This window comes from Salvelinus namaycush, chromosome 14 (genome assembly GCF_016432855.1).
Source record: "Salvelinus namaycush isolate Seneca chromosome 14, SaNama_1.0, whole genome shotgun sequence".
NCBI lineage: Eukaryota > Metazoa > Chordata > Actinopteri > Salmoniformes > Salmonidae > Salvelinus > Salvelinus namaycush.
In genome coordinates, this window is record NC_052320.1 from 16,952,535 (window position 1) to 16,979,378 (window position 26,844).

The 26,844-nt window shown below is 41.2% G+C and overlaps 1 protein-coding gene across 1 annotated transcript in view; it reads left to right on the top strand.

The window, feature by feature from the left end:
* Positions 1-4,155: 4,155 nt before the first annotated feature.
* Positions 4,156-26,844, top strand: part of LOC120059204 (FERM domain-containing protein 4B-like) — a 35,820-nt gene continuing 13,131 nt past the window's right edge. Inside the window, exons 1-19 of the mRNA XM_039008073.1 lie at positions 4,156-4,264; positions 16,788-16,853; positions 17,001-17,095; positions 19,155-19,250; positions 19,466-19,550; positions 19,842-19,898; positions 19,992-20,014; positions 21,131-21,214; positions 21,417-21,482; positions 21,860-21,917; positions 22,063-22,149; positions 23,883-23,959; positions 24,058-24,196; positions 24,374-24,515; positions 24,701-24,834; positions 25,109-25,225; positions 25,930-26,158; positions 26,269-26,325; positions 26,432-26,702. Coding sequence (XP_038864001.1) covers positions 16,788-16,853; positions 17,001-17,095; positions 19,155-19,250; positions 19,466-19,550; positions 19,842-19,898; positions 19,992-20,014; positions 21,131-21,214; positions 21,417-21,482; positions 21,860-21,917; positions 22,063-22,149; positions 23,883-23,959; positions 24,058-24,196; positions 24,374-24,515; positions 24,701-24,834; positions 25,109-25,225; positions 25,930-26,158; positions 26,269-26,325; positions 26,432-26,702 — 1,883 coding nt within the window. The 5' untranslated portion in view covers positions 4,156-4,264. The remainder of the gene's footprint in view (positions 4,265-16,787; positions 16,854-17,000; positions 17,096-19,154; positions 19,251-19,465; positions 19,551-19,841; positions 19,899-19,991; positions 20,015-21,130; positions 21,215-21,416; positions 21,483-21,859; positions 21,918-22,062; positions 22,150-23,882; positions 23,960-24,057; positions 24,197-24,373; positions 24,516-24,700; positions 24,835-25,108; positions 25,226-25,929; positions 26,159-26,268; positions 26,326-26,431; positions 26,703-26,844) is intronic.

Sequence of the window (26,844 nt, forward strand, 5' to 3'; positions counted from 1 at the left end):
CAAGACAAGATGAACTGACAACAGACAACAGAGAACAAAGGTATAAATATACAGGGGATAATGGGGAAGATGGGCGACACCTGGAGGGGGGTAGAGACAATCACAAAGACAGGTGAAACAGATTAGGATGTGACAGGAACTAAGATTTAAAAAGAACTGATATTGGCACAAGATGGAGGGAATGTTGGAACATAACTACCAAAATTACAGTTAATGAAAATTTACACTTAATCCAGTATAAACTAATGTATACAATTTATTATACAAGAGACAAACTTTACACATTCTACAGCACAACAGCAGAGTCATGTCTTAAGTGTAAAACTAACAACAACTCAATAATTAATGCCTTCTGGAAGGGCTATTAAGTCCAAAAATTATGGGCGGAGATAAAAAGTTGGCTGTCAGAAGTTTCACAATTTAAGTTTACTTTTAATCTGCATATTTCAAGACATGGCATATGAGAGTGGGATGAGATACCCAATGGGTTGGAACATACTTTCTCGTCAATCATTTTGAAAAAATATTCACTTAAAAACTGTAAATCAAATAATCCTCCATCGTTAAGACAGTGGATGAATGAAACACATTATTATTTAAATATTGAAAAACTATGGGCTATGGAGAGAAACAGAATAGCGCAATTTGAGGCCATATGGCATAGAATGTTACAATCACTGGAAATTGGGGATGAAGGGGATGAAGGATGAGGGCAATTGTTGTGAGACAAATGGGATGTGTGTGGTTGTGGTGGGAACACGTGGGTGTGATGTCATTGATGTTTGTTGAAAAAAGTTTGGACACCTAAAACTTTACATGACATTTTTCATGATGGAAACTGAAATGTTAAAATGTAATTGTTAAAAATAAAAATGTTGTGAAAGAGCTACAGTCTGACAGCAGTGGTTACAGTGGCGGTTCATACGGGCAGTTACAGTAAACAGTTTCTCAGGAGCCTGGCGCTGTCACCTCTTTTTGGATGTAGCACCATGTCCTTCACTAGGTGCACTGCAGCCTGCTTTCACCTGCTCTGCAGTGACAGGAACTGTGGTTGGACTGCTCCATCTCTGGACATGATCTTCAGGGCCTTCTTCTGCACCCTGTGGAGTTGGGCCTGCCGCTTTTGGTTGCATCCAACTAACAGCAGTCCACCGTATTCCAGACAAGGTCTGACCAGTGTAGTGTATACTGTGACCAGATCTTCAGTGGGTAGGCCATTTCTGTCAAGAACAGTCAAACAGTGCAGGCGCTTTGAGGCCTTTCTCACTGACTGTTTCACACGTGTGTCACCACTGAGTTTAGAGTCTCGATGAAAACCAAGATACAGTACTTGGTAGTTGTTACCACTGGTACTTTCTGTCCCGCTACGATGAGTGGTGCTGGTTGTGGAGGGTCTCTTGAACACACACATTAAAAGACTGTAGAATGAATGTACCTTAAGCCACACCCCTACAAATATCACCAGCATGGTAACTGGAAAGTATGGAAAGTACCTGGATGTGCATATGTTCTTTAGCTTTTGTACATGCACTCTCCAGCATGGCCAGATGGTGAGTAGCCTGTCTGCAAACATTTTGGAGAAAATGACTGAGCAAGTTGGTAAGTCATCATGTATTTTTGAGAAGTGTCACTACCGAACAATCTAATATATCCAGAAATATGTAAAGTATGGTTGTGGGACTAAAATATATGTTTGCTGGGATGGACATCTGTCAAAATGAAAGATAGCTATGGGGATTCTTTAAAGTTCAAAATATGTTAAAATTTACCAATAGTCACAACCAAAATAATTGACTACATAGAGTTATATAGAGGTCTCATCTTTGTATCTGTGTCATTATGGCGTTTGTGGCAGCACTGGTAGCATGTGTGCCATGCTCTACCAACTGAGCTGCAGAGGACCACCATGTGGGTAGTGGACAAGTGCACACTTCAGGAAAAAGTGTAGAGTATGGAGATGCATAGCCAGCTGGGGGGTTCCAACCCTCCATGAGCCCAAACATTGACATCTAGTTGGTCCAAACATAGATGTCTATAATGTGCTCTACAGTACTGTACTGTAATGTATTGTACTTTACTGTACTGTGCTCTACTGTATTGTGCTCTATTTAAAAATTATTTGCGGGATTTAGTCTACCATCATGGAATACCATCATGGATACCATTTTTATGTCTCTGCGTCCAGTATGAAAGAAGTTAGAGCTAGTTTCACAAGCCAATGAGCCTGTTCATCCGGATCTGGGGAAGTAGAGAAAGGGCTTCATTGACAACATCTCTTACTATCCCTTAAATATAGAGGAAATTACAGTCATTGCAACTAAATACAGTTTTTTTTCTGCAAAACACCTTAGTCTCAACTTCAATAGTGAAGAGGTTACTCCGGGATGCTGGCCTTCTAGGCAGAGTTGCAAAGAAAAAGCCATATCTCAGACTGGTCAATAAAAATAAAAGATTAAGATGGGCAAAAGAACACAGACACTGGACAGAGGAACTCTGCCTAGAAGGCCAGCATCCCGGAGTCGCCTCTTCACTGTTGACGTTGAGACTGGTGTTTTGCAGGTGCTATTTAATGAAGCTGCCAGTTGAGGACTTGCGAGGTGTCTGTTTCTCAAACTAGACACTCTAATGTACTTGTCCTCTTGCTCAGTTGTGCACTGGGGCCTCCCACTTCTCTTTCTATTCTGGTTAGAGCCAGTTTGCGCTGTTCTGTGAAGGGAGTAGTACACAGCATTGTACGAGATCTTCAGTTTCTTGGCTATTTCTCGCATGGAATAGCCTTCTTTTCTCAGAACAAGAATAGACTGATGAGTTTCAGAAGAAAGTGCTATGTTTCTGGCCATTTTGAACCTGTAATCGAACCCACAAATGCTGATGCTCCAGATACCCAACTAGTGTAAAGAAGGCCAGTTTTATTGCTTCTTTAATCAGAACAACATTTTCAGCTGTGCTAAGATAATTGCAAAAGGGTTTTCTAAGGATCAGTTAGCCTTTTAAAATGATTAACTTGGATTAGCTAACACAACGTGCCATTGGAACACAGGAGTGATGGTTGTCTCTGTACGCCTATGTAGATATTAATAATAATTTACAACATTAACAATGTCTATACTGTATTTCTGATCAATTTGATGTCATTTTAATAGACAAAAAATTTGCTTTTCTTTCAAAAACCAGGACATTTCTAAGTGACCCCAAACATTTGAACGGTAGTGTATATATAATGAAACTGTCTAGCAAACGTATTCATTTTAACATGTTGAAACCCTTTACTTGCCATTATCATTCATGTGATGATAAGACAATATGTGAGTTTTTTTTTGTTGCTAACATATAATGGAGGGTCCCCGGGTCCCTAGTGGTCTTGGTCTTGAGACCACTCAAGACCATATTAATTTGGCTTTTAAATTGTCATTGTCTCAACTCACTGTGTCTGGATCTTGGGACCAATGTGCTGGTAGAAATATTGGTCTTGGCTCCTGGATATTATCTTTAGTCTTTGGTTACAAACCATAGGCAACCCAAAAAGATGACAATGATCGTTGGCTGATCACTCCCGACAATGATATTATTTGATCTGGTTCTTCTTGGCAGCATGTTATAAACCACAAATTGCCTCAGGTTGCTTTCATGAGATTTACATTTGAGATTTTCTGAAATATAGAGCAGTTTATGTCACTTTAGTTCAATCCTATTAATTGCTGATGAATAGATTTTTTTGAAGGCAATGGGTGGGTGGGGTTTATGTCACAGCCAACACACAGTATATTGGACATGCATTAATTTATACAATGGCCACAATTGGCTACAATTATTATTATTATTATTATTATTTTAAAAACCATGATAGGCCTGTAGATAGGTTTGCGATAATACCTGGGTAGAACAAAATTGTATTCCGCATGGGTCTGCATCATGTCTAATTCTAAAACATGAACCTTTATTACCAGCAATGAGCATATTGTGACCCATTGTGTACAGTTCAGCACAGCCGCTGTAGCTGAGGACAGCGAGCGCTAAAATCTCCTTTCACGTAAATAACTGCGGGGTGAAGGCGTGGTGAGCGTGGAAGAAAGCAAGCGTGCGCGAGTAGCCCTACGAGAGAAGGCTACTAATAGTTGATAGCGATACAGTTCACTGACTCTCTCCTCCTTTTGCTGAAAACATAACAGGGATGCATTGAATGCGATTCCAATATGCCGGGGGAGACCTATTTTAGATTCAAGAAACCAACCAGCTGAAATAAAAGGAAACGCCCAAAACGAAGGTAAGATTGTCCCATTACAACGTGACAATAAACGATAATGGGGAGTGTATTCTCTGAACTGTGCAGGGAACAAAGTATACCAGGTCATTCACGCATCGGAATGGGATCCCACTCGAGTGATCAATTAATTAACCGGCTTTATCATATCATTGTAGGCTTGGCTATCCTATTGTAATTGTATTATCAATATTGGCATCAGTGTTTTTTCTTTCAACAAAAGAGTCATGCCAATTCATATACTTTTATTTAGCTTTTTCTGTAATCGGGGACTATTTTCAGTCATTTGACTGAAAATAACCACCAATGTACAGTAACCTAGTCATTGTTCCTACCTCATTGTGAAATACGTGTTCCTGTTAGCATACAACGTTTTAATGGGTCATTAGCCTACTGTATACAATTGGTAAATACTTTTCTTTATATGAATGGTGAGATAAGACACATAATACATTTGCATTCTGACTGACACACCTTGCTATCCAGTCTAGTCTGCACTAAACAGCAGTGTACAGAAGGGATCGGTTAGGGACCGATATGGACCGGGGTTTGGTCAGTGAGGAGGGATACAGTGCAGAAAGAAGGCTTCCTTACAGAAATTGGGTTGGGTACAGTATGGCAATGATTATGTAGCTTTATTTATCTACATAAAGGATATTTTTAGGATTAGGCCTGTTGTAAGTAAATACAGTAAGCGATTACAATTCATATATAAGCATCAGAAACGAAGTCCACTTGATTAATTAGCAACATAATGTTACTCTGCAAGTATACTGTCTATCCGTTTTACCGATCTGTTTTTGTTCATGCTGTGTATGTTCATGCTGTGTATGCCTACTTAGGCTACATGTGGATAGTCATAAAGAGTTGTGGATTATTTGCATCCTTTATTTTGCATTGTACGTTGTCAGTGACTGCTCTAAGGCAGCTAGCAATTGTACGTTGTCAGTGACTGCTCTAAGGCAGCTAGCAATTGTACGTTGTCAGTGACTGCTCTAAGGCAGCTAGCAGGCTCACTCCATAATTTTCATGAGAAACATGTCACCTGTGTAGTAGCAGCCAAAGCAAACAGCAGCACACAGTATAATGTCCTTGTACAGGTGGCAGTTCCAGTAGCTAGTGGCGGAAGCAGTAGTTTAAGACATTGTAATGTTTAATGGCAGTTGTTTCGGCCAGCTCTGGCCTGCTGTTACCGATTGACTACGTAGTGAATTCGTTAAAACTATTTGAAAAAGTAGACTCAATTCTCAAAACTTTTTTTACACTGTACAGCTCTTGCAGTGAACAGAACAAAGAAAGAAGAGCAAAACCATCACTACATTTTCCTCTGACTTTGTCACAAGTTGTCACTATTTGTCATGTTCTCTGTGAGATTCGGGGAAAGAAAGACTTTTGACGTAGTTTTAGGCAGCCGGCATGGTAAACAGGAATTGTTAGTTTGATGGCTGTTTTTTTTTTTATGGAAGTGGATGAACTTTACTATCCGGAGACTGATCCCGTTGTGATGGCCCCTGCCGTTGTTGGTCAGGATATCCTGTTGAAAACAGTATGGTGACTAATGCGATGTAGCACCACGAGATGGGGGGCATTGTTTAAAACCCACGACATAAAGCAATGACTGACCCCTTGAAACAAGCAACAGGGGTCATAACAAACCAGTGTTGTTTAAGTGGGTAACTAAATATACAGTAAACTGAAATAATACATTGTACCTTTAACAATAAACATACACCATGTAGGCATATACTTCAGCTAGTTTACTGCCTCTACATCTTTTCCTCTTGTGAGTGTACCTCAGTACATGAGAGATGGTTTGTGAGGCTGTTTGATGCTGGTGATGAGCAACACACCACAACATTCAGTTGGCAGTTTTCCTTTCAGGAACCTTGACGTCTCCTGAGGATTTACATGAAACACACTGTCTAAAGATAGGATTATTTTTGGAAAGGCTGGTTATCCTGCATTTATTCATATCCTGGAAGAGTTAAATATTGTTACGTTACATAAATACTGTTACAAGTCCATAGGTAGGGAAGTATACACATTCTATGAAACTGCATAAGTGTTATGTCAGTCTTCATCCTCAAGCATTCATTGGTAATCACACACCTGTTCAACTCCATAACTCTACATACTCCAGATTATCGGCTCTTGCTAGTACCTATAATAACTGATGATAGTAAATGCTAATTTTCAATAGAATTAATAGTGCTACATGTCACGATAATATTGTTTTGACAGCCAATGTTATCTTTTGATGATAGCATCTATAAAAGCTTTGTGATTCGTAGTTCTGTTACCCACATCAAGTGTTTTCAACATCATTAATATCCCAATCTCTACTCTGCTCCTCAGTGACTGAGTGCCTCGCTCCTTCCCCAGGGCTCTGCAGAAAGTCACTGCAGCTCCAGATAATACAACGTTGCAGTCCCTTTCAGTAGGCATGCAAACCCCTCACTACAGCACTTGCTTCTGACACCGTATAGAGAAACAGCTTTTCATTCTAGTCGCATAGCAGCTGTAGTGAAGGGATAGCAACAGTTACGGGTACTACTAATACTCTACTACTAATACTACACTACTACTATTACTCCAACAACTCCAACTAGTACTAATACTACAACTACATATACTACAACTACCACTACCACCACCACTACTACTACTAATACCACTACTACTATTACTACTACTACTACCACTACTACTGCTGCTACTACTGCTACTACCACTACTACTACTACTAATACTACAATACTACTATTACTCCAACAATCCCAACTAGTACTACAACTACTACTGCTACTACTATTACTACTACTTATACAACTACTACCACTACCTCTGCTACTACTAATACTACTCCTACTACTACTACTACTACTTATACTACAACTACTCCTACCACTACCACTCCTACTCCTACTACTACTACTACTGCTGCTAATGTAACAGGGTTGGTTATGTTTCCACTTGCCTCTAAAGAAATGTGTATTTGATGTTCAAGCATTCTTATTGGTTAGTTCAACTCTGATGACAATAAGGGGTGTTGTGATTGGCCCCACTTGCAGATAGGGGGAGATCGCGAACGTCAGGTCTTCCCAGTATGAAAATGTGATGCAAGGGGTAGGTCACGTTCTGAATACTGTTTTCTATTTTCTATTTTACAATGTGTACAAGTTTGCTGTACGTTACTGATTTTATACATGTGTGGGTATATGGTACCTGTTAGGGATTGAGGGGCTTTCTGGGATGTGCTTTGGCATATGATTGCTGTAAATAATTGTGTTAGCTAGCATACACCGATGTCATGGTCACATAAGCCACGGCTAACACGGTTGTCTTCATGCTACAGATTTTGCCATCGACAGCCATCAACACTGTTAAACCCTGCACAACTAACGTGCTGTTTCCCATTTAACAACAGGTATTTACACATGTTATATTTTGTATTGTATTTTTGTATTTTGTTTGCCCAGTATGAAAATGTGACGCAAGGGATTTTGCCATCGACAGCCATCAACACTGTTAAACCCTGCACAACTAACGTGCTGTTTCCCATTTAACAACAGCAGAAATAAATGATGCTCAACTGGGACCACTGGCCGAAGTGATTTATTATGAGAAAACACAACGCATGGAGAGTACATTATACATCTGTTACACTACTACTGCTGCTACTACTGCTACTACTACTACTACTACTACTGTTTATACTACAACTACCACTACCACTACCACTACTAATACCAATACTATTACTTCTACTCCTACTACCACTCCTACTACTGCTACTGCTACTACTGCTACTACTACTGCTACTACTGCTGCTACTACTGCTACTACCATTACTACTACTACTACTACTGCTACTACTGCTGCTACTACTTTACTTCTACTCCTACTAGCCTACTACCTCTACTGCTACCTTACTTACTGCTAATACTTCCACTTCTTCTGAAAATACTGCTACTACAGCTGTCATGATTAGACAGCGTAGACAGCATGGTTAGTGTGCAGTGCTGAGTGCTCTATGATTGCTGTAGTTGCAAAACACCAGTCTCAACGTCAACAGTGAAGAGGCGACTCCGGGATGCTGGCCTTCTAGGCAGAGTTGCAAAGAAAAAGCCATATCTCAGACTGGCCAATAAAAATAAAATATTAAGATGTGCAAAAGAACACAGACCCTAAACAGAGAACCACTGCCTGGAAGGCCAGCATCCCGGAGTCGCCTTTTCTTCACTGTTGACATTAAGACTGGTGTTTTGCGGGTAGTATTTAATGAAGCTGCCAGTTGAGGACTTGTGAGGCGCCTGTTTCTCAAACTAGACACTCTAATGTTGGGCTGGGCTAGACAACCTGGACCCTCTCTTTCTAAAATTATCCGCCGAAATTGTTGCAACCCCTATTACTAGCCTGTTCAACCTCTCTTTCGTATCGTCTGAGATCCCCAAAGATTGGAAAGCTGCCGTGGTCATCCCCCTCTTCAAAGGGGGAGACACTCTAGACCCAAACTGTTACAGACCTATATCTTTCTACCCTGCCTTTCTAAGGTCTTCGAAAGCCAAGTTAACAAACAGATCACCGACCATTTCGAATCCCACCGTACCTTCTCCGCTATGCAATCTAGTTTCCGAGCTGGTCATGGGTGCACCTCAGCCACGCTCAAGGTCCTAAACGATATCATAACTGCCATCGATAAAAGACAAATCTGTGCAGCCGTATTCATCGACCTGGCCAAGGCTTTCGACTCTGTCAATCACCACATTCTTATCGGGAGACTCAATAGCCTTGGTTTCTCAAACGACTGCCTCGCCTGGTTCACCAACTACTTCTCAGACAGAGTTCAGTATGTCAAATCGGAGGGCCTGTTGTCCGCACCTCTGGCAGTCTCTATGGGGGTACCACAGGGTTCAATTCTCGGGCCGACTCTTTTCTCTGTATACATCAATGATGTCGCTCTTGCTGCTGGTGATTCTCTGATCCACCTCTACGCAGACGACACCATTCTGTATACTTATGGCCCTTCTTTGGACACTGTGTTAACTAACCTCCAGATGAGCTTCAATGCCATACAACTCTCCTTCCGTGGCCTCCAACTGCTCTTAAATGCAAGTAAAACTAAATGCATGGTCTTCAACCGATCGCTGCCCGCACCTGCCCGCCCGTCCAGCATTACTACTCTGGACGGTTCTGACTTAGAATTTGTGGACAATTACAAATGCCTAGGTATCTGGTTAGACTGTAAACTCTCCTTCCAGACTCACATTAAGAATCTCCAAACCAAAATAAAATCTAGAATCGGCTTCCTATTTCGCAACAAAGCATCCTTCACTCATGCTGCCAAACATACCCTCGTAAAACGGACTATCCTACCGATCTTTGACATCGGCGATGTCATTTATAAAATAGTCTCCAACACTCTACTCAGACTGCATCCAATTTGCTATCACAGTGCCATCCGTTTTGTCATCAAAGCCCCATATACTACCCACCACTGCGACCTATATGCTCTCGTTGGCTGGCCCTCGCTTCATATTCGTCGCCAAACCCACTGGCTCCAGGTCATCTATAAGTCTTTGCTAAGTAAAGTGCCGCCTTATCTCAGCTCACTGGTCACCATAGTTCCTCCTTTGGCTGCCTTTCCTTCCAGTTCTCTGCTGCCAATGACTGGAACGAACTGCAAAAATCTCTGAAGCTGGAGACTCATATCTCCCGCACTAACTTTATCAGCTGTCAGAGCAGCTCACAGACCACTGCATCTGTACATAGCCCATCTGTAAATAGCCCATCCAACTACCTCATCCCCATATTGTTATTTATTTTTTGCTCCTTTGCACCCCAGGTTCTCTACTTGCACATTCGTCTTCTGCACATCTATCACTCCAGTGTTTAATTGCTAAATTGTAATTACTTCGCCACTACGGCCTATTTATTGCCTTACCTCCCTTATCTTACCTCATTTGCACACACTGTATATAGATTTTTCCCCCTATTGTGTTATTGACTGTACGTTTGTTTATTCCATGTGTAACTCTGTGTTGTTGTTTGTGTCACACTGGTTTGCTTTATCTTGGCCAGGTTGAAGTTGTAAATGAGAACTTGTTCTCAACTGGCCTACCTGGTTAAATAAAGGTGAAATAAAAAAAATTAAAAGGAGTAGTACACAGCGTTTTATGAGATCTTCAGTTTCTTGGCAATTTCTCGCATGGAATAGCCTTCATTTCACAGAACAAGAATAGACTGACGAGTTTCAGAAGAAAGTGCTATGTTTCTAGCCATATTGAGCCTGTAATCGAACCCACAAATGCTGATGCTCCAGATACTCAACTAGACTAAAGAAGGCCAGTTTTATTGCTTCTTTAATCAGCACAACATTTTCAGCTGTGCTAAGATAATTGCAAAAGGGTTTTCTAATGATCAATTAGGTTTTTAAAATGATTAACTTGGATTAGCTAACACAATGTGCCATTGGAACACAGGAGTGATGGCTGCTGATAATGGGCCTCTGAACGCCTATGTAGATATTCCATTAAAAAAAAATCAGTTTCCAGCTAGATGAAGGCCATGGTCATTGTATTTTACCAATGACAAAATTTGGCCAAAGGAGAAATCAGATATGGTAGAATTCCAAACACCACTCCTATCAGTTCACTGCCTCAGGATCCCAGAAGGTGCTAAGCCTGGGGGAACAGGTGTCCCAGCCTCCCCTCAAATACTGCTGCTCTGTGTAGCCTTGCCTAGAGGTTAGCTATGGTGCTGGAGGTCATGACCAGTCATCAGCAGAAGTCAAAGATGCAAGTTACAAGTTGCTTAGGGTAATTCCCTCCCAAGCAACCAACAAGTGGTCTCGTGTCACCACACCGGAGAGGTTTTGTTGTGCCCTAGCTGAAAAGAGTGTTGTGACTGAATGGAAAACTACTTGATTACATTGAGGTCACCCTGGCTTGATAGAATTGGAGCTGGGTATCCTGTTTAGTAGGCTGTTTACAGACACCTGAAATCACAGGAAGACATTATTTTGACTGCTTAAGAGTGTTTGGTTTTCTTTTGGAGTGGGAACCCTGATGTTAAACTAGTTCAGTTTCTAATGAGTTTTTGCTGAACTAAAGTTGTCAAATCCACCCTTGACACATCAAGGCTAATTACCACAAAAACATAGACTAAGTCTTATACATTGCTTTGCAGTATGACTCCAGGAAATGTCATCCTGATCATAGAAATGTTTATAAAGGAATCAAGAGATCATTTAGCCCTGTGTCACAGTACATGTCTAAACCATGTGCAGAGGACATGTATATAAGTCTAAAGAGCAGACATGGGCTGGCGTGCGAGACCAGGTTTCATCAATAATGCATGAAGCCAGGAAACCGAGATAAGATGGGGTGCAGCCAGGCCATGATGACAAAACCAGCCGTTTCATGTGATTTACTGCCGTCACACCTGGCATGTACTTCTAAAACAGGTCTAAATAAAAATGTACAAGCAACCGGATAAACATGAATGTGTTGTTTTTGACCGGAAGATGCACCTCTTCCGGTCAAAAACAATCCATACCTTTTTGTGGGGGTTGCTTGACCATTTTTATTTAGACCTTTCTTGGAAGTACATTCCGGGCGTGACGGCAGTAAATGATGATAGTTGCAGGCAGGGCAGGCATATTTGGTGTGTAAAAAACGTATTTTAACATTATAACGCTTGCAGAGCTGTCTAATGGGTAGATGAATAGAAGCTTTCTGGGCAGAGAGGAGATCTCGTCGTATTCATCGTCACTTTTGCCCAGATACTGGTTCATGCAACAATATGCCTGAATACTTAGCCTGTCATTAAACCTCATCATCATTGTCACGTAGTCTATAATCATTACAAACTGCCATGTGAAAGTGCCATTGTTGATAACGTTATGTGAAGCAAGACATTTATGATGACATATATGCAAGTCAAGCATTATAAGAGGGTAATGTTTAGATCCACTTAACACAGTTGGTATTAGTGCAGAGGGCCAGCGCCAATCCGTAACAGGCCATCCATGACAAGCTCTCCATATCACCCAGGCCCCTAGACCCTATTCCTTAAGTCCCATGCCCATTGCCTGTGGCCCACTTCTCAGACAGCAGTCAGGCTCCAGAGACACACAGAAAGCCTTTACATTTCTTTCATCATGTCCCGCTACATTTCTGCCATGTGGGATTAATTGCATGTCTCGGCCCTGAAGGCAAGTGGTGTTTTATTGAAAGCTGTTGAATGGAATGTGTTTGGTTGACTAAGCAGTGTCAGTGGTCTTGGATAAACACAACACTGGAAAACTGGAATCAGTATTCCAGTCAATCAATCAATATCATCTCATGCATTAGTATACATGGACTTTATATAGTTATACGTGCAAATATTATTGCTACAGTATGTACAGGCTGAATCTCAATGGGACTTGATATGAGGATGGGTTGGCTATAAACATCCTTAAAGAAAAGTGAAATAGAATTTAGAAGTGACATAGAAGTTAGCGTTTAGCTCCTAGATCTGTGCATCTGGAAAAGTTTGTGGAAAGCTCTGTCCAGAGTGATAAAAATGGATCATGTTGAGAGGATTTGACATTTCCCACTGTCCAAACGTTAAATGTGGGCAAAACAATCACAAAACGCTCATTCAATTAAATTGGCTGGTACTCTAAGTACACATTGGAAATGAATCCTCACATATTCATGCACATGAGGGCCTTAAGTAAGAAACATTTTCTTGACATTTTCTGCCCCACATAGAATACTCACTGTAGTGACAAATCACCATGACCCATCTAATGCTGAAAATGTAATAGCTACAACTGTCCTGCTCCTGGCAGCTGGTTCTGCAATCTGCACACAGTAAACCATGATGGCATTGTCATCACAAATACACTAGACATCCTGCTGCTATAATACTGGCATAACAATGTCAGTGCACTGTGCCAAATACTGTAGGTCTCTGTTCACTGTGAGTGACATGCAGTCATGCAAAATTAATTGGATCCATTGAATGTGCATATTTAACATTAGATCATATATTTTTTTAATTGATCACATTGTCAGTGTTACAGGGCCTTTAAATCAGACCCCTTAATTGAATGATTGTTAATTAACATAATTAACAGAGGGTTAATTATGACTTTCCTATCCGAACTGCTTCAACTCCCAGCCTCTCATCCAAAGCCAAATAGAGACATTCAATCTCCATCTCTACCATCTCAATTTAAATTTGTTGGTTGTTGGTTTAGCTTTTTAGGCTATTTGAGATTATTTTATGTAATGAAAAGCGCTATACAAAATGTATTATTAGACTTGTCTGAGACAGACGCGGTATTACTGTCTGGTATCCAACACCTTGGTTTCCTCATGCCCTATGTTTCCTAGAGCATAAATGATTTGGCTACAATAGGAGTCACCTGCACCACGTCTCCTGGCTGACCCATGTTCCCTCAGGCTTAGCAGAAGCAGTGCTCTGAAAGAAAAGTCTGTAGTCTAGCATCTGACCCAGACGTGCCTTAGCTCAATGGGTTAGCAGCACATATCAATGATGTTGTTACGCAAACCAACCCAGCCAGACTTGGGTTTGGTATCAGGCGTTGCAGGGCAGGGACAGCCAAGCCAAAGCCCGGGTGGGTGTTAGCTAGCGTGCAGTATGGACAAACTGTTGGTCAGAGGTGCTCGCTTTGTGCTGGATGTCAGTGTGTGGATCTTGAGGAAGAAGGACTACATGCTAGGGATGATGAGCTCTGGACAGGGATGTGTTCAGATGTGTGTCCTCCCAGGGGAGCTCTACCAGGTACAGCAGCACTCTATAGATCAGTAGGACTTCATCTGGTCAACCCCTTTCTGTCATTTACAATATAGGGCTGTTTGAGGACAGGGCTGGTGGAGGTGTGTGTCTTTGCCTGCTTTAGTGTTACCTGTAACTACTATATGTGATATTGAGAATGTTTTGTGAGCCATTGCAGGTTGTATATTCTATATTTTAGCACTTCGTGCCATAATTTGGTAGGTGACACAGATTAGAGTCAGGTGTGGTGTTGATTGTTTTGGAAGTATGTGTATGTATTTTACGTTTTTAAATGCTACAAAAGGCTGTTGGGGAAAGAGTGGGGTAAGGTGAGCCAAAGGGGTAAGTTGAGCCACCCTTATTTCTAAGAAACCATACAAAAAATGTATAATTTGACCAAAAATTTAGGAAGATGTCATCATTTCATGGAGTCTGTGAAGGAAGAAATCACATGAAAAAAGTGGTAAGAAAGTTAGGTCCAAAAAATAGATTTTCGACAAATCAAATGAATTTATTGTGTTAGAGGGTTCATGATGCTTGTATCTAAACCAAAGTAGATCATTTTAAAATTGCTGTAAACCTCAGTTGGGGTTTCTATAAGATTCAGTATGAAGTTCTAAACCTAGCATGAAAGTGCATCCTTGTAGCTGTGTGGGCTAATATAGTCAAAACATTTCGTTTGGGATAAATTGGGCCAATAGCCATGGGGCAAGTTAAGCCAATGGTTGAGCCCATGGGAAGTTGAGCAAATTGAAGTGTTTTCTTCACAGGCGTAATGCAAGGCATTATCGATTGGATATGAAGCAACAACAGGGCCTGGCCTATGTAAAAAAAAAAGTACAGTGTTTGATAGTTGTTAAGCCTGTGTTAAAAGATGCTTCAAATGATTAAAAGACAAAAAAAGCGATGATTTAGTGATTTAGTTTAATTGTGTTTTGGAAATAAAGATAGACATGTTTTTTAAAAGGTAGTGCTAATATTTCATTCAGTACTGAAATCTGCTTAAGGATCCGCCCCTTTTTTTCAATTTTCACCTAAAATGACATACCCAAATCTAACTGCCTGTAGCTCAGGACCCAAAGCAAGGATATGATATTCTTGATATCATTTGAAAGGAAACACTTTGACGTTTGTGGAAATGTTAAATTAATGTAGGAGAATATAACACATTAGTAAAAGATAATACAAATGTTTTTTTTGTACCACCATCTTTGAAATGCAACAGAAAGGCCATAATGTATTATTTCAGCCCAGGTGAAATTTAGATTTTGGCCACTAGATAGCAGCAGTGTATGTGCAACGTTTTAGACTGATCCAATGAACCATTGCATTTCTGTTCAACATTTTATATCAAGACTGCCCAAATGTGCCTAATTGGTTTATTAATACATTTTCAAGTTCATAACTGTGCACTCTCCTCAAACAATAGCATGGTATTATTTCACTGTAATAGCTACTGTAAATTGGATAATGCAGTTAGATTAACAGGAATTTAAGCTTTCTGCCAATATCAAATATGTCTATGTCCTTGGAAATGTTCTTGTTAATAACAACCTCATGCTAATCACGTTAGCTCAACCGTTCCGCAGGGGAGCCACCAATCATGTAGAGGTTTTAACTTACCCTGATCAGCGGCTCAACTTACCCAATACCCGGTGTAATTTGTGCCAAGAGACCACTTTTTTTTAGATAAGCTATATTTTCAAAACTGAAATGTACATGAATTCTGATTAGTTTCAGAGATACACAACATACTGAAATATATGTACATATCTTTGTTAGAAGGAATACTATGTTTCCCTTGACAGAGTGATGCTGAATGTAAAAAAATGTCTCAACTTATCCCACTCTCCCCTACAGAATTACTTCAAAACCTTCAGAACAACAAATCCTCTTTGGGTTACCTTAGTGCTAAATCCATGAGACAATGGAGTCCTTGTAATTAAAAACCACATTAGTTATTATTTCCTTAACAGGATTAAGCTCTCTATCCTGTGCATTGACTTTGTTAAAAAGAAAGCCCTGGGCCTCCTGAGTGGCGCAGCGGTCTAAGGCACTGCACCGCAGTGCGTGAGGCGTCACTACAGACCCGTGTTCGATCCCAGGCAGTGTCGCAGCTGGCCGCGACTGGGAGACCCATGAAGCGGGGCGTACAATTGGCCCAGCGCTGTTCGGGTTAGGGGAGGGTTTGGCTGGCTGGGATGTCCTTGTCCCATCGCACTCTAGAGACTCCTTGTGGCGGGCCGGGTGCACGCACGCTGACTTCAGTTGCCAGCTGTGGCCAATTCCTTTGTAGCTGCACTGTGGCCAATTCCTTTGTAGCTGCACTGTGGCTAATTCCTTTGTAGCCGCACATTGGTGCGGCTGGCTTCTGGGTTAAGTGAGCAGTGTGTCAAGAAACAGTGCAGCTAGGCAGGGTCATGTTTCGGAGGATGCATGGCTCTCAACCTTCGAGTCCGTACGGGAGTTGCAGCGATGGGACAAGACTGTAACTACCAATTGGATATCATGAAATTGGGGAGAAAATGGGTAAATATAAGGTTTTACAAAAATAAAGAAAGCCTTGGATCTGTCAAAGCCTGTCTCTGTCAATTTGTATTGACAGAGACAAGATTTCTACACAACTGAAATGTCCTACAATTGTCATTAATTGCATTATCTAAGCAGGGTTGGTGTTGATTGACAGTATGAACAAATCCAATACTCAGCATTTACTTCCTGTACTCCATTGTAGATGACGGAGGGGAGACTCTGCCAGGTCCATCTCCTTGAAGACAGGAAACTTGAGCTGCTGGTTCAGGTACAGTACAATATCTTAAATAATTTTATGAGATTATTGTAACAGTACTTTAGTTTCCTATGAATTTCAAATAATTTGGACCAAAAATGATAATGCCCTCAAATAGATAGGCCTAATGCTCTCTTCAAACAATTTCCTATTCCACAGCCCAAGCTGTTGTCCCGTGAACTGCTAGATCTGGTGTCCTCCCATTTTAACCTCAAAGAGAAGGAATACTTCGGCCTAACATTTGTTGATGACAGGTAAGACACTGCTTATTTTGTAAGTATATGGGTGTTAGAGCATACTGTGTGTGTGTGTGTGTGTGCGCGTGCGTGTGGGTGTGCGCGTGTGTGTGCGCGTGCGCATGCATGTGTGTGTAAGTGCTTGCGTGCGCTCAGTGGTGGTCGTTGCTGTTTAAGATTAGGGAGGACAATGAAACATTTAATGAGCATGGTCTTATTTCTATTACAGCATATTGGATGACTGTCATTCATATTCCATTCACAATGTAACATTGATAGGTTTAGGCTACTACATGATACCACATTTTCCCCTATACCCATCATGAGGTTGCTACAAACTAGCCTATGAATGAAAGTTTATAACGTAGGTGCACATGTCGAGAGACAAATTTGAGTAATCAAGGTGACAGACAGTGACACATCAAATACCGTCATCTAGCTGATCTAGAGTGTAATCATTAGTCCAACTATCACGGCTCAGGAAAAGACCCAGATGCAGACAGTTCGAATAACGGACGTTTATTATTTAAACAGGGGGCAGGCAGGGGTTGGTAGTCCAGGGCAGAGTCCGAAAGGTACAGAGCAGCAGGCAGACTCAGGGTAAGGGCAGGCAGAATGATAAAAAAACAGGAAAACTAGAAAACGGGCTCAAGGAAACAGGAGTAAGAAAAACACGCTGGTAGGCTTGACAAGACAAACTGGCAACAGACAAACAGAGAACACAGGTATAAATGCACAGGGGATAATGGGGAAGATGGGCGTCACCTGGAGGGGGGTGGAGACAAGCACAAAGACAGCTGAAACCGATCAGGGTGTGACACCAACAGTTGCAAACGAGAGTTTCAGGTAGGTTTATCCCCGTTTCGTTCTGTGTGCTTCCTTTTAAGAAAAGTTTTTCAACAGAATCGGTGGAATGAATACACCCCTGATCACCCGCACACACAGTTCAATTTCATAGGAGCCACATACAAACAGCATCATCACTTTGCTCGCTGTATAATTCCTTCTCGCATCTAAGCGCTGTCCTCCTCTCACATTTTCCCTTCGCTTGTGGACTTCAGTGCATAACACAACAGCTGTCTGTGACCAGGCGAAAAAGCCTTTCCAGGCCAAACCTTTATATCATAACCGTTAACCGCTACACACAGCCTACATCGTTGTCACCATATTAGCTAACGCCATTGTCAACATAGCTACTAGAGCTAACGCATTAGTAAACCAATTACAATCACACAGTACTGTGTACAGCAAGCAGTTTAGCAGTTACACCGGCGGGCCCCGGTGGCAATAAATTAATAAAACCGAAAGCTTACCTTGACCTTGAGTTCTATTGTTGGATAGCCTTAGCTAGCTAACAAAAATAAATAGCATTCCTCTCTGTTTGAGCCTGGTGTTTGAGTAGGCTAAATTAGCTAGCTGCATTAGCTAGCTAAGTAAGTGAAAGTAAACGTTTTTAAAAAATACAATGAAATCTCTCTCTCTCTCTGGTGCTTCTCCTTAATTTTTAAAGAAATAAATTAGTTAAAAACTGTTCAACTAAATTATTTCTCTCTCTTTGAGTCAACTACTCACCACATTTTAGCATTGCAGTGCTAGCTAGCTGTAGATTATGCTTTCATTACTAGATTAATTCTCTGAATCTTTGATTGAGTGGAAAACATGTCAGTTCATGCTGCAAGAGCTCTGACAGGTTGGAGGACTACCTCCGGAAGTCGTCATAATTATTGTGCAAGTCTGTGAAAGGGGGTGAGAACCATGAGCCTCCTAGGTTTTGTATTGAAGTCAATGCACACAGAAAATAGCTGTCCTCCGGCTACACCATGGTGCTACCCCAGAGAGTGCTGTTGAGGCTACTGTAACCTTCATTGAAAAACAGTGTGTTTTAATCACACGTTAATATATTGCCGAGAATATATTTAGTACGTATATGTTTTATCTATTTACATTTTTTTGTGAAATTCACTGAGTAGGATGGTCCTCCCCTTCCCCGAGGAGCCTCCACTGATAAATGTATGCTTGTATGCGTCTTACCAGTGCTGTTTGTTTACTTAACACTTTTCTTCATTGTCTCTTGCAGTGGCCAGTGTAAATACTTGCAGTTGGACCGGAGAGTTCTAGAACATGACTTTTCTAAGAGGGCTACTGGGCCTATTGCCCTCAACTTCCTGGTCAGGTAGTTATTGCACCAGGTCCATATCTGTACCACATATCTACCAGTAGGGCACTCCTGTTATTGGTTTAAGATGATAATGACGGCAGTAGTTTTGTTACATTAGGGAATATCTAGTAGTGGGTGATGAGATGTCTTACTGATTATGCATGGAATATGTACTTTAGAATTCAATTCAACGAATAGACTTTGAAACTTCTTTGTACGTATCCCTGCAGGTTTTACATCGAGAGTATAACACTGCTGAAAGACAACGCAACGGTGGAATTATTCTTCCTAAATGCAAAAGTTGCCGTCTACAATGTAAGCTACTTATCTTATTCTGCTGTGTGTTGAGATAAATGGTGATTCACCATCTCATTGTCCCTCTTTATAAACCACCAAACCTCAGTCTGACTGTGGCCGTGAGACACTGTTTTGTTGGAATGAGATGAGACAGTCAGAAAGAGTAGATTGCTGTTTAGTCCAAGATAATTCTATTTTGCTGAATATGTGTTAGTCATAGGAACAGAGCTCAGATACAGACATCTGCAAAGTGTCTCAGCAGCCCATAAGTACATTAACACATTTATGATGATGCTTTATTTCTTACAGGGGGATATAGAGGTGGAAAGTGAGAATGTATTCAAATTAGCAGCAAACGCCTTGCAGGTTAGTTTCTTATTTGCTTGGGATTTGTACTGTGTATTAATTGGCCACTCTAAAGCATACATCTTCTGACATGCTGTTTTTATATCAATTCAGGAAGCAAAAGGGAATTACTCAAGGTAAGGACATACATTCTAATGAGTATCGAACACAACAGCTACCTAAGCAACAAGACAACATTACACATTTAGCAAAGACTTTAAATATTGGAACTGGTTTTCCAGACAAAACAGTAAAATCAATGACAGCGAAGGCAGTTATAAGAGGGAAGGCAGAGATGTTGTGTATTGTGAGGCCTGCCACGGTGTGTTGAAACCTCACACAGGCCTTCGAATGAGTATCATACCACTGACAGCTCGGCCAAGGCTACTACAGTCTGCAGGGCTGCATTCTAACATCAAAGCTCTACCACCTTTAATAAAGCGTCTATTGCAGGAGCAGCACCATCTTTACTGTCAGGGAGCATTCTGTTGGAACCATACTGTAGACAGAGAATTATGGAACACTGTGGATCTTTGTCTGCATTTACACCTGTCTCATTCCAAATTAACAGAAATTACAGGGGTTAGATTGCCAGAGAACGGAGCTTCAGTTAGTTCATTATGAAGAACCTTCCTCTGCATGTGGCCATGCACCTGGAACATGTCTGCCAATGAGGTTTCTGCACCTGTGGGTCAGGTCAGACAGTCTGACTAAATAGGGGTGATATCCTTTAGCAGCTCATTCCAAGTTGTTTGTACTTTAGAAGACCTCATTGCACTGGTTTCTCTACATAATTTCTGTATGGTAATTTGCTAACTGTTATGTACAGAATATTAGTTAAAGGCCTGGTGCAGACAAAAACGTGATTATCCTGTGCTTTATATACATTTCCACACTATGATGTTTTGGTGGGATGGAGTTTTGGCCTGCCTGGTGAAATTACCAGGTGATACATTAGTTAATAGACCAATAAGAAAGTGAGTTCCAAACCTCTCTGCCAAGAAAGCTAGTTTTCAGTGTTCCCCTCCCCACAGACCACTCCCAGACAGTCCTAGTAAAATTCTTGCTTGAGAAATGCTCTTTGCTAAGAAGCTATTTTTGTTTCTTTTGGAGAGAAAAAATGATGAAAACAATCCCAGTAAGGTACTTAACTGTTACACAGATACTATTTGATATTGAGATAAAAACGGCTGCATTGGGCCTACAGTATATTGTATTTCACCATCCACATTCTGTTTTATCATTATTATCAGCGATGAAACCACCAGAATAGATCTGAAGAAGCTCCCAACTCTTCCCAACAAGGTGCTAAAGGAGCACCCATCGCTTACATACTGGTAAAATAACCTTGAATATGATCTGCATCCTTAGTAACTTTTTAGTTTACAAAACTGCTAAATAAAAATCTTTGCAAAAGAAATGTTATAGCAGACAATGATTTAGGATGTATGATGCATTCCTGAGAGGGAGGAGGGATGCAGCCCATAACTTCGAAGTTGAAGGTGTCATCATCATGCATTTTTACAACGTTTATTATAGTGAGGATCGAGTGATAGAGCACTACAAACAGCTGAAAGGAGTCTCCCGCGGACATGCCATAGTGCAGTGAGTATTAGAAAAACAATGATCCCTCATTCCCCTCACACACGCCTGTTTACCACAAGTCATAAGAGTGAAAACATCAGGCCCTTTCTCTTTCTATCTCTTACTCCCTTTCTCGCTCTCTGTTTTCTCTCTCAAATACTCATTCGTTACTCTCTTGTCTCTCTTCTCCCTCTCTTTTTTCTTATCTCCCTTACTCTCTCTCTCTTTCTCACACTCTCCTTTTCTCGCAGCAATAACCCAGTTCAGTTACTGTCTGGCACCTTTAACATATCATGCTCTCATTGTCCTGCACCATCTATAATATCCCTGGCAAACCACCTTTTGGAAGTTAACGAGTGATTCGGGGATGGTACTATAACATAGTTATTTTATTTCAGGTATTTGACTCTAGTGGAATCCTTACCCACGTATGGTGTTCATTATTATGAAGTAAAGGTAATAATACAGTATATTGCATTATGCACACAACAACAGCTGTGTATTGCACTTATACATCCTAATAAATACAATTATAAATCAGATTTCTATAAGGGAATGGATGTATGCAGTTCAGTCATGGAACTATGCTTTTGCCTTGCAGGACAAGCAAGGTATCCCATGGTGGCTTGGGATCAGCTACAAAGGAATTGGCCAATATGATTTGCAGGACAAATTGAAACCAAGGAAGGTACAGTTATTTGTTTGTTCCCATTTGTGTTCTTCTCTACTTACAGTATGGAGTAGTACAGGATTAGTTTTGCATTAGATATTTTATTGGCAGCGTACAGCGGTTGTTTTGCAGTATAGCCTTTACAGGCATATAGGAGATTCATTTTGCAGATAAGATGTCTGCCTGCTACTGTAGTATTATACCTGACAGCGCTAGGAGCTTCAGCAGGCTGTTTGAGGAAAGATGAAAATGGCAGGGATAAAGATGCCTCCAGCACGTAGCACTATCATGATTCACTAACCTCTCACACACATTCGTCACCTATTCATCTGATCGGGGTTAGGCCTTCAATACAGCTGAAGAAGGCCAGACTTGAATATATAATTTATAACAAATCTGTGATCAATCCCTTTTGGTAAACATTACTTTGGAGGCCTGTATTTATAATATTTCTGTCTATCACTTATAACAGAGGTATGCCTGCTCAACTTTTACCAGATCAGTTAATACATGTAGATCTATTCATCATTCTGAGAGTCCTACATAAAGTGTCAAGTGTGTAACCCGCTCTTCTGGTTCCGTGGATGTTTTATATCTTGCTGTTCTCCTGGACAAACACCAAGCTTTGTGGTCTGCCTCTACATGATCACGGTGTTAAGTTAATGATCTATGTGCCTATGAGTTTGAACACGGAGAGAGAAGGAGATCTGGTTGGGCAGACATTTAGTGTTGAGGGGAGGGAGGAGGGTGTGTATGTGATGTCAAAGACAGGAAGGCAGGGTACTGGACGTTACCCTTCAGAGTGCTGAGAGTACCTGAGGAGACATGTTGGAAGCAGAGAGAAGGAGTTGTTTGTGTTGTTTGAGCTTGACAAAAAGGATTAGAGACAGCATTACTTTAGAAACAGGATTGTTCACTTACTGGACCTCTACTGGTAAGAGATAAAGCAACAGTTTTACATATTGGATGTTGACAATAACATTTTGTTAAATGAAAAATAACTTCATATATGATGATATCATGCTTTTTTATGATGTGATTTTTGATGGTAGCACAATTTGGGTTTTTTCTGTCCCTGATATTATGCAATAGGTACAATAGTGTTGGTAAATGTTACAGATTGGCTACAGAACTAGCTATAATAGGAGAGAGAGGTGTGGATTATAAAATCCAACCATTAGTTTGGGTCTGTAACAAGGCTGTATCTGCCTGCCTCGTGTGGCGAACCTAGACATGTTGATGAGTCATGCACCTCTGTGGATTCTTCATATCTTACTGTAAACAGTCAGCACCTGGAGGGGTTACTGAGCAATGTGATGAGCCATGGAAGCTGTTACATATTGTTATTTGTCTTTGTGGTATGCCCCTTTGTAGCAAAATGCTATTTACTCTGGACTAGCACCTGCATAATGATATAATGCTATCATAGACCTGACAGCCCTTGCCGGTTTCATGGCAGTTCAAGTTATAGTTGTGATTTAACTTACTTGATTAAAGGTTGCGGTTTGCTAGTTATTACATCATGGGATTGACTATGTGGGCATGTGTTATGACATAGCCAGGTCAGTATAAGGTCATTGTAATATATCTGTTGTGATTCATCATTACAGATGCTTATTATTTAACCATATACTTTATATGGATACATATAAAGGTGTCATATGCAGGATTTGAGAGTTAAAGTTCAAGTAAATGTTTCACCAATCATTAATCAGTTGTTTCTCTGTGTCTCTCTGTGTTTACCTCCATAGCTGTATCAGTGGAAGCAACTGGAGAACTTGTATTTTCAGGAGAAGAAATTTGCTGTTGAGGTGAATGACCCTCACAGGTGAGGGCAAGTCAAATTATAAATATTTATCACAACTGCATTTCCTAGACAACTAAAGAAGCTCTTCTTCCTGAGCCTAATGTATTACCTCTAAACAGGCGGGCAGTGACCAAGCGTACATTCGGCCAGACCGGCTTGGTCATCCACACATGGTACGCCAGCCATTCACTGATCAAAACCATCTGGGTCATGGCCATCAGTCAGCACCAGTTTTACTTGGACAGGAAGCAAAGCAAGGTACATATTATGTCATATTATCTCTTTTTAGTCCTGACCTAATCAGTGTACCTGTGTTCTGTACCTTCATGCGTCCCTAAATTAATAAATGTATTCATGTAGGATTAAATGAATATTTACATGTAGACAGTGTAGGTTTGTAGTATGTATTCACCCCATAAATCCCTAATCCAACAGGGTAAAATAACTGCAGCGAAAAGTTTGGGTGATATTGCCGTCGATCTAACAGAGCATGGAGGAGGAACCAAGATAACCAGACTAGGAGATAACCTACAGCACAATCTCGTTATGGCTAGCACTGGTAGCCTGGCGTCAACAGGTAGGTCAGCATTCTGGTGGCTCAAAGTCTCTATTTAGCTAAGTGTTTCTCTTTTGAAATACCTGTATAAAGGGCTAGGAAAAATATACCCTTATTTGTATGCACTTTGTGTTAGAAAAAGTACAACCAAATCTAACACATAGGCCTACGGTACATTTATAGTGTAAACAATGTCACCACTACAGGGTCTGCCGATTCAACGGTGGATGAAGAGCAGAGAAAGGAGAAGATCTCTGAGCTAAAGAAGAAGGAACAAGAGATCCAAGACGTCTTGACCCAGAAAACAAAGGAGCTGAAGAAAATCTGCTTGCTGGAGGCGGTGAGAGACCCATTTTTCTCTTAGACAATTACTTACATTGATTTTTGGAGGTGCCAGGCTGATACACTTCAGCAATTCATTTCAGTCAGGGTCAGTCAGTGAAACACCAGTCAAGCTACTGTACAAATTGCTTTAGTTTGGGCAATTGAGACTATTGGAGTGAAACACTGTGTAACTGTACGAGCCTGTGTGCCACAGAGAGTGTCTGTTTTGTGTTTTCTCACGTTGTTTTCTGTAAAGCTAACTGACCTGATGTTTTGTTGTGTGTTTCCAGGAGCTCACGGGCAAACTGCCAAAAGAGTATCCCTTGTTTGCAGGCGAGAGACCTCCTCATGTCAGACGACGCGTTGGAACGACCTTCAAACTGGATGACCTCTTCCCATACAACGAGGTCTGTATTGAAACTGCACTGTTCAGTATATGACATGTATTTTGCTAACTAATCTAGGAACTTAGAACCAAATCTCACATTCATGTGTAGCATATGGGGATGTGTGGAATTTACTCTTCAGCCTGAAGTGCCACCACTTGCGCTGCCGAATTATTAACTTTTCGGTGGTGCCGAACTGGTAATACGCTTCAGGAGGGCGGTCATGTGTGCTAGCAAGGCAGAGGTCCTGTGTTCCAGCCTTTGTGTGAGCCCAATCAGGAAGCGGTACCTGCTAAGCAAGCAGTGTGACGTCCGTTGTACAAGTTGGCCTTGTTAAGTTTGTAACAAGACTAATATTTTGCAGAATATGACATAACATGAATTCCAGGAATTCCTCAGGGATTTGAACTTGGGGTTTTAGGATATTACTGTAAGCAGAGAAACACATGTACTGTACACTGAAAAAAAAATGTGTGTTATGAATGGAATGTGATGAAGTTAGGATCATGTCCTGTCCTGTTTCGTATGGATAACGTGTTGATGAGTTGCCAGATGCATTTCCCAATACAGGCACATACTGCAAAATATTATGTTGTTGATATGACTACATTATACTGTAATTTACAATTGGATATTGCATGTAAAGTGCTCAGTGGATATTGAAATGGATCTGCCATTCTCTGCTGTAATAATGTCTATAATAATGTCTGTACTCTGATCTTTAGGACCCTTATCTGAGGAACCTGGAGAGCAGGTTTGCTCTGCAGCAGAAGATCGTAGAAGCAGCTAAGAAGCTGGCCTCAGAGGCAGAGCTCTGTAAGACGGTGAAGAGGAAGAGGAGGAGGAACTGTCAGGACGCCATGAGGAAACTGCAGCAGGTTGAAGACGAGATGAACCAGTACAGAATCAAGAAAGGCAAGAAGCCTACCCAAAGAGCCTCTGTGATTATCGCAGGTACTGGAGATAAAGATCGACAAACACATGCACTTACATTCCACAATATGACTTTATACATTTGTACTGTAATCTGTAGCCTATAATATACTTTCCTTCTTCTTCCCCAGATGAATTCACCCGTTTAGAGACCAGCTCCCTGTCAGATAGTCAGATTCTGGATGACGGTGAGTGGGACACAGAGTTCAGTCATACAGTAGCTACCTGACCTTTGCTGCACAGCTGCTTTACCAATCCCATCTGATCATGAGTTTTGTATTTTGTATTTTCCAGATGACTCTGATGGTGCTCAGAGGCCCCGGTCACGGTCTGTCCAGTGCTCCCCTCAGCTCAGCCCCGCGCACTCCCTAGATCACCACAACAACAAGAGTCTCAACAGGTTAGCGTTTGACGGCCAGGATGCTTCACACCACTACCACCCCAGAGAGGTGTCATCCGCACACAGCAGCCCCTACAAAACCTTACCCAGACCTCCACGGGACGCACGCAGCATGCCCTCCACCCCCGTTATGACCCGCAACGCCTACAGCAGCAGCCAGCTCAGGTGAGACCCTCCACCACCCCTCAGACCATGCCTAGCCAAACCCTTACCCTCTCACCCCGACCCTGAACATTTAACCTATACTCTCCTACCTTACCTGCATCCCACCGTTTAACAGAAAACAATGGTAATTTAGTATGCTGTA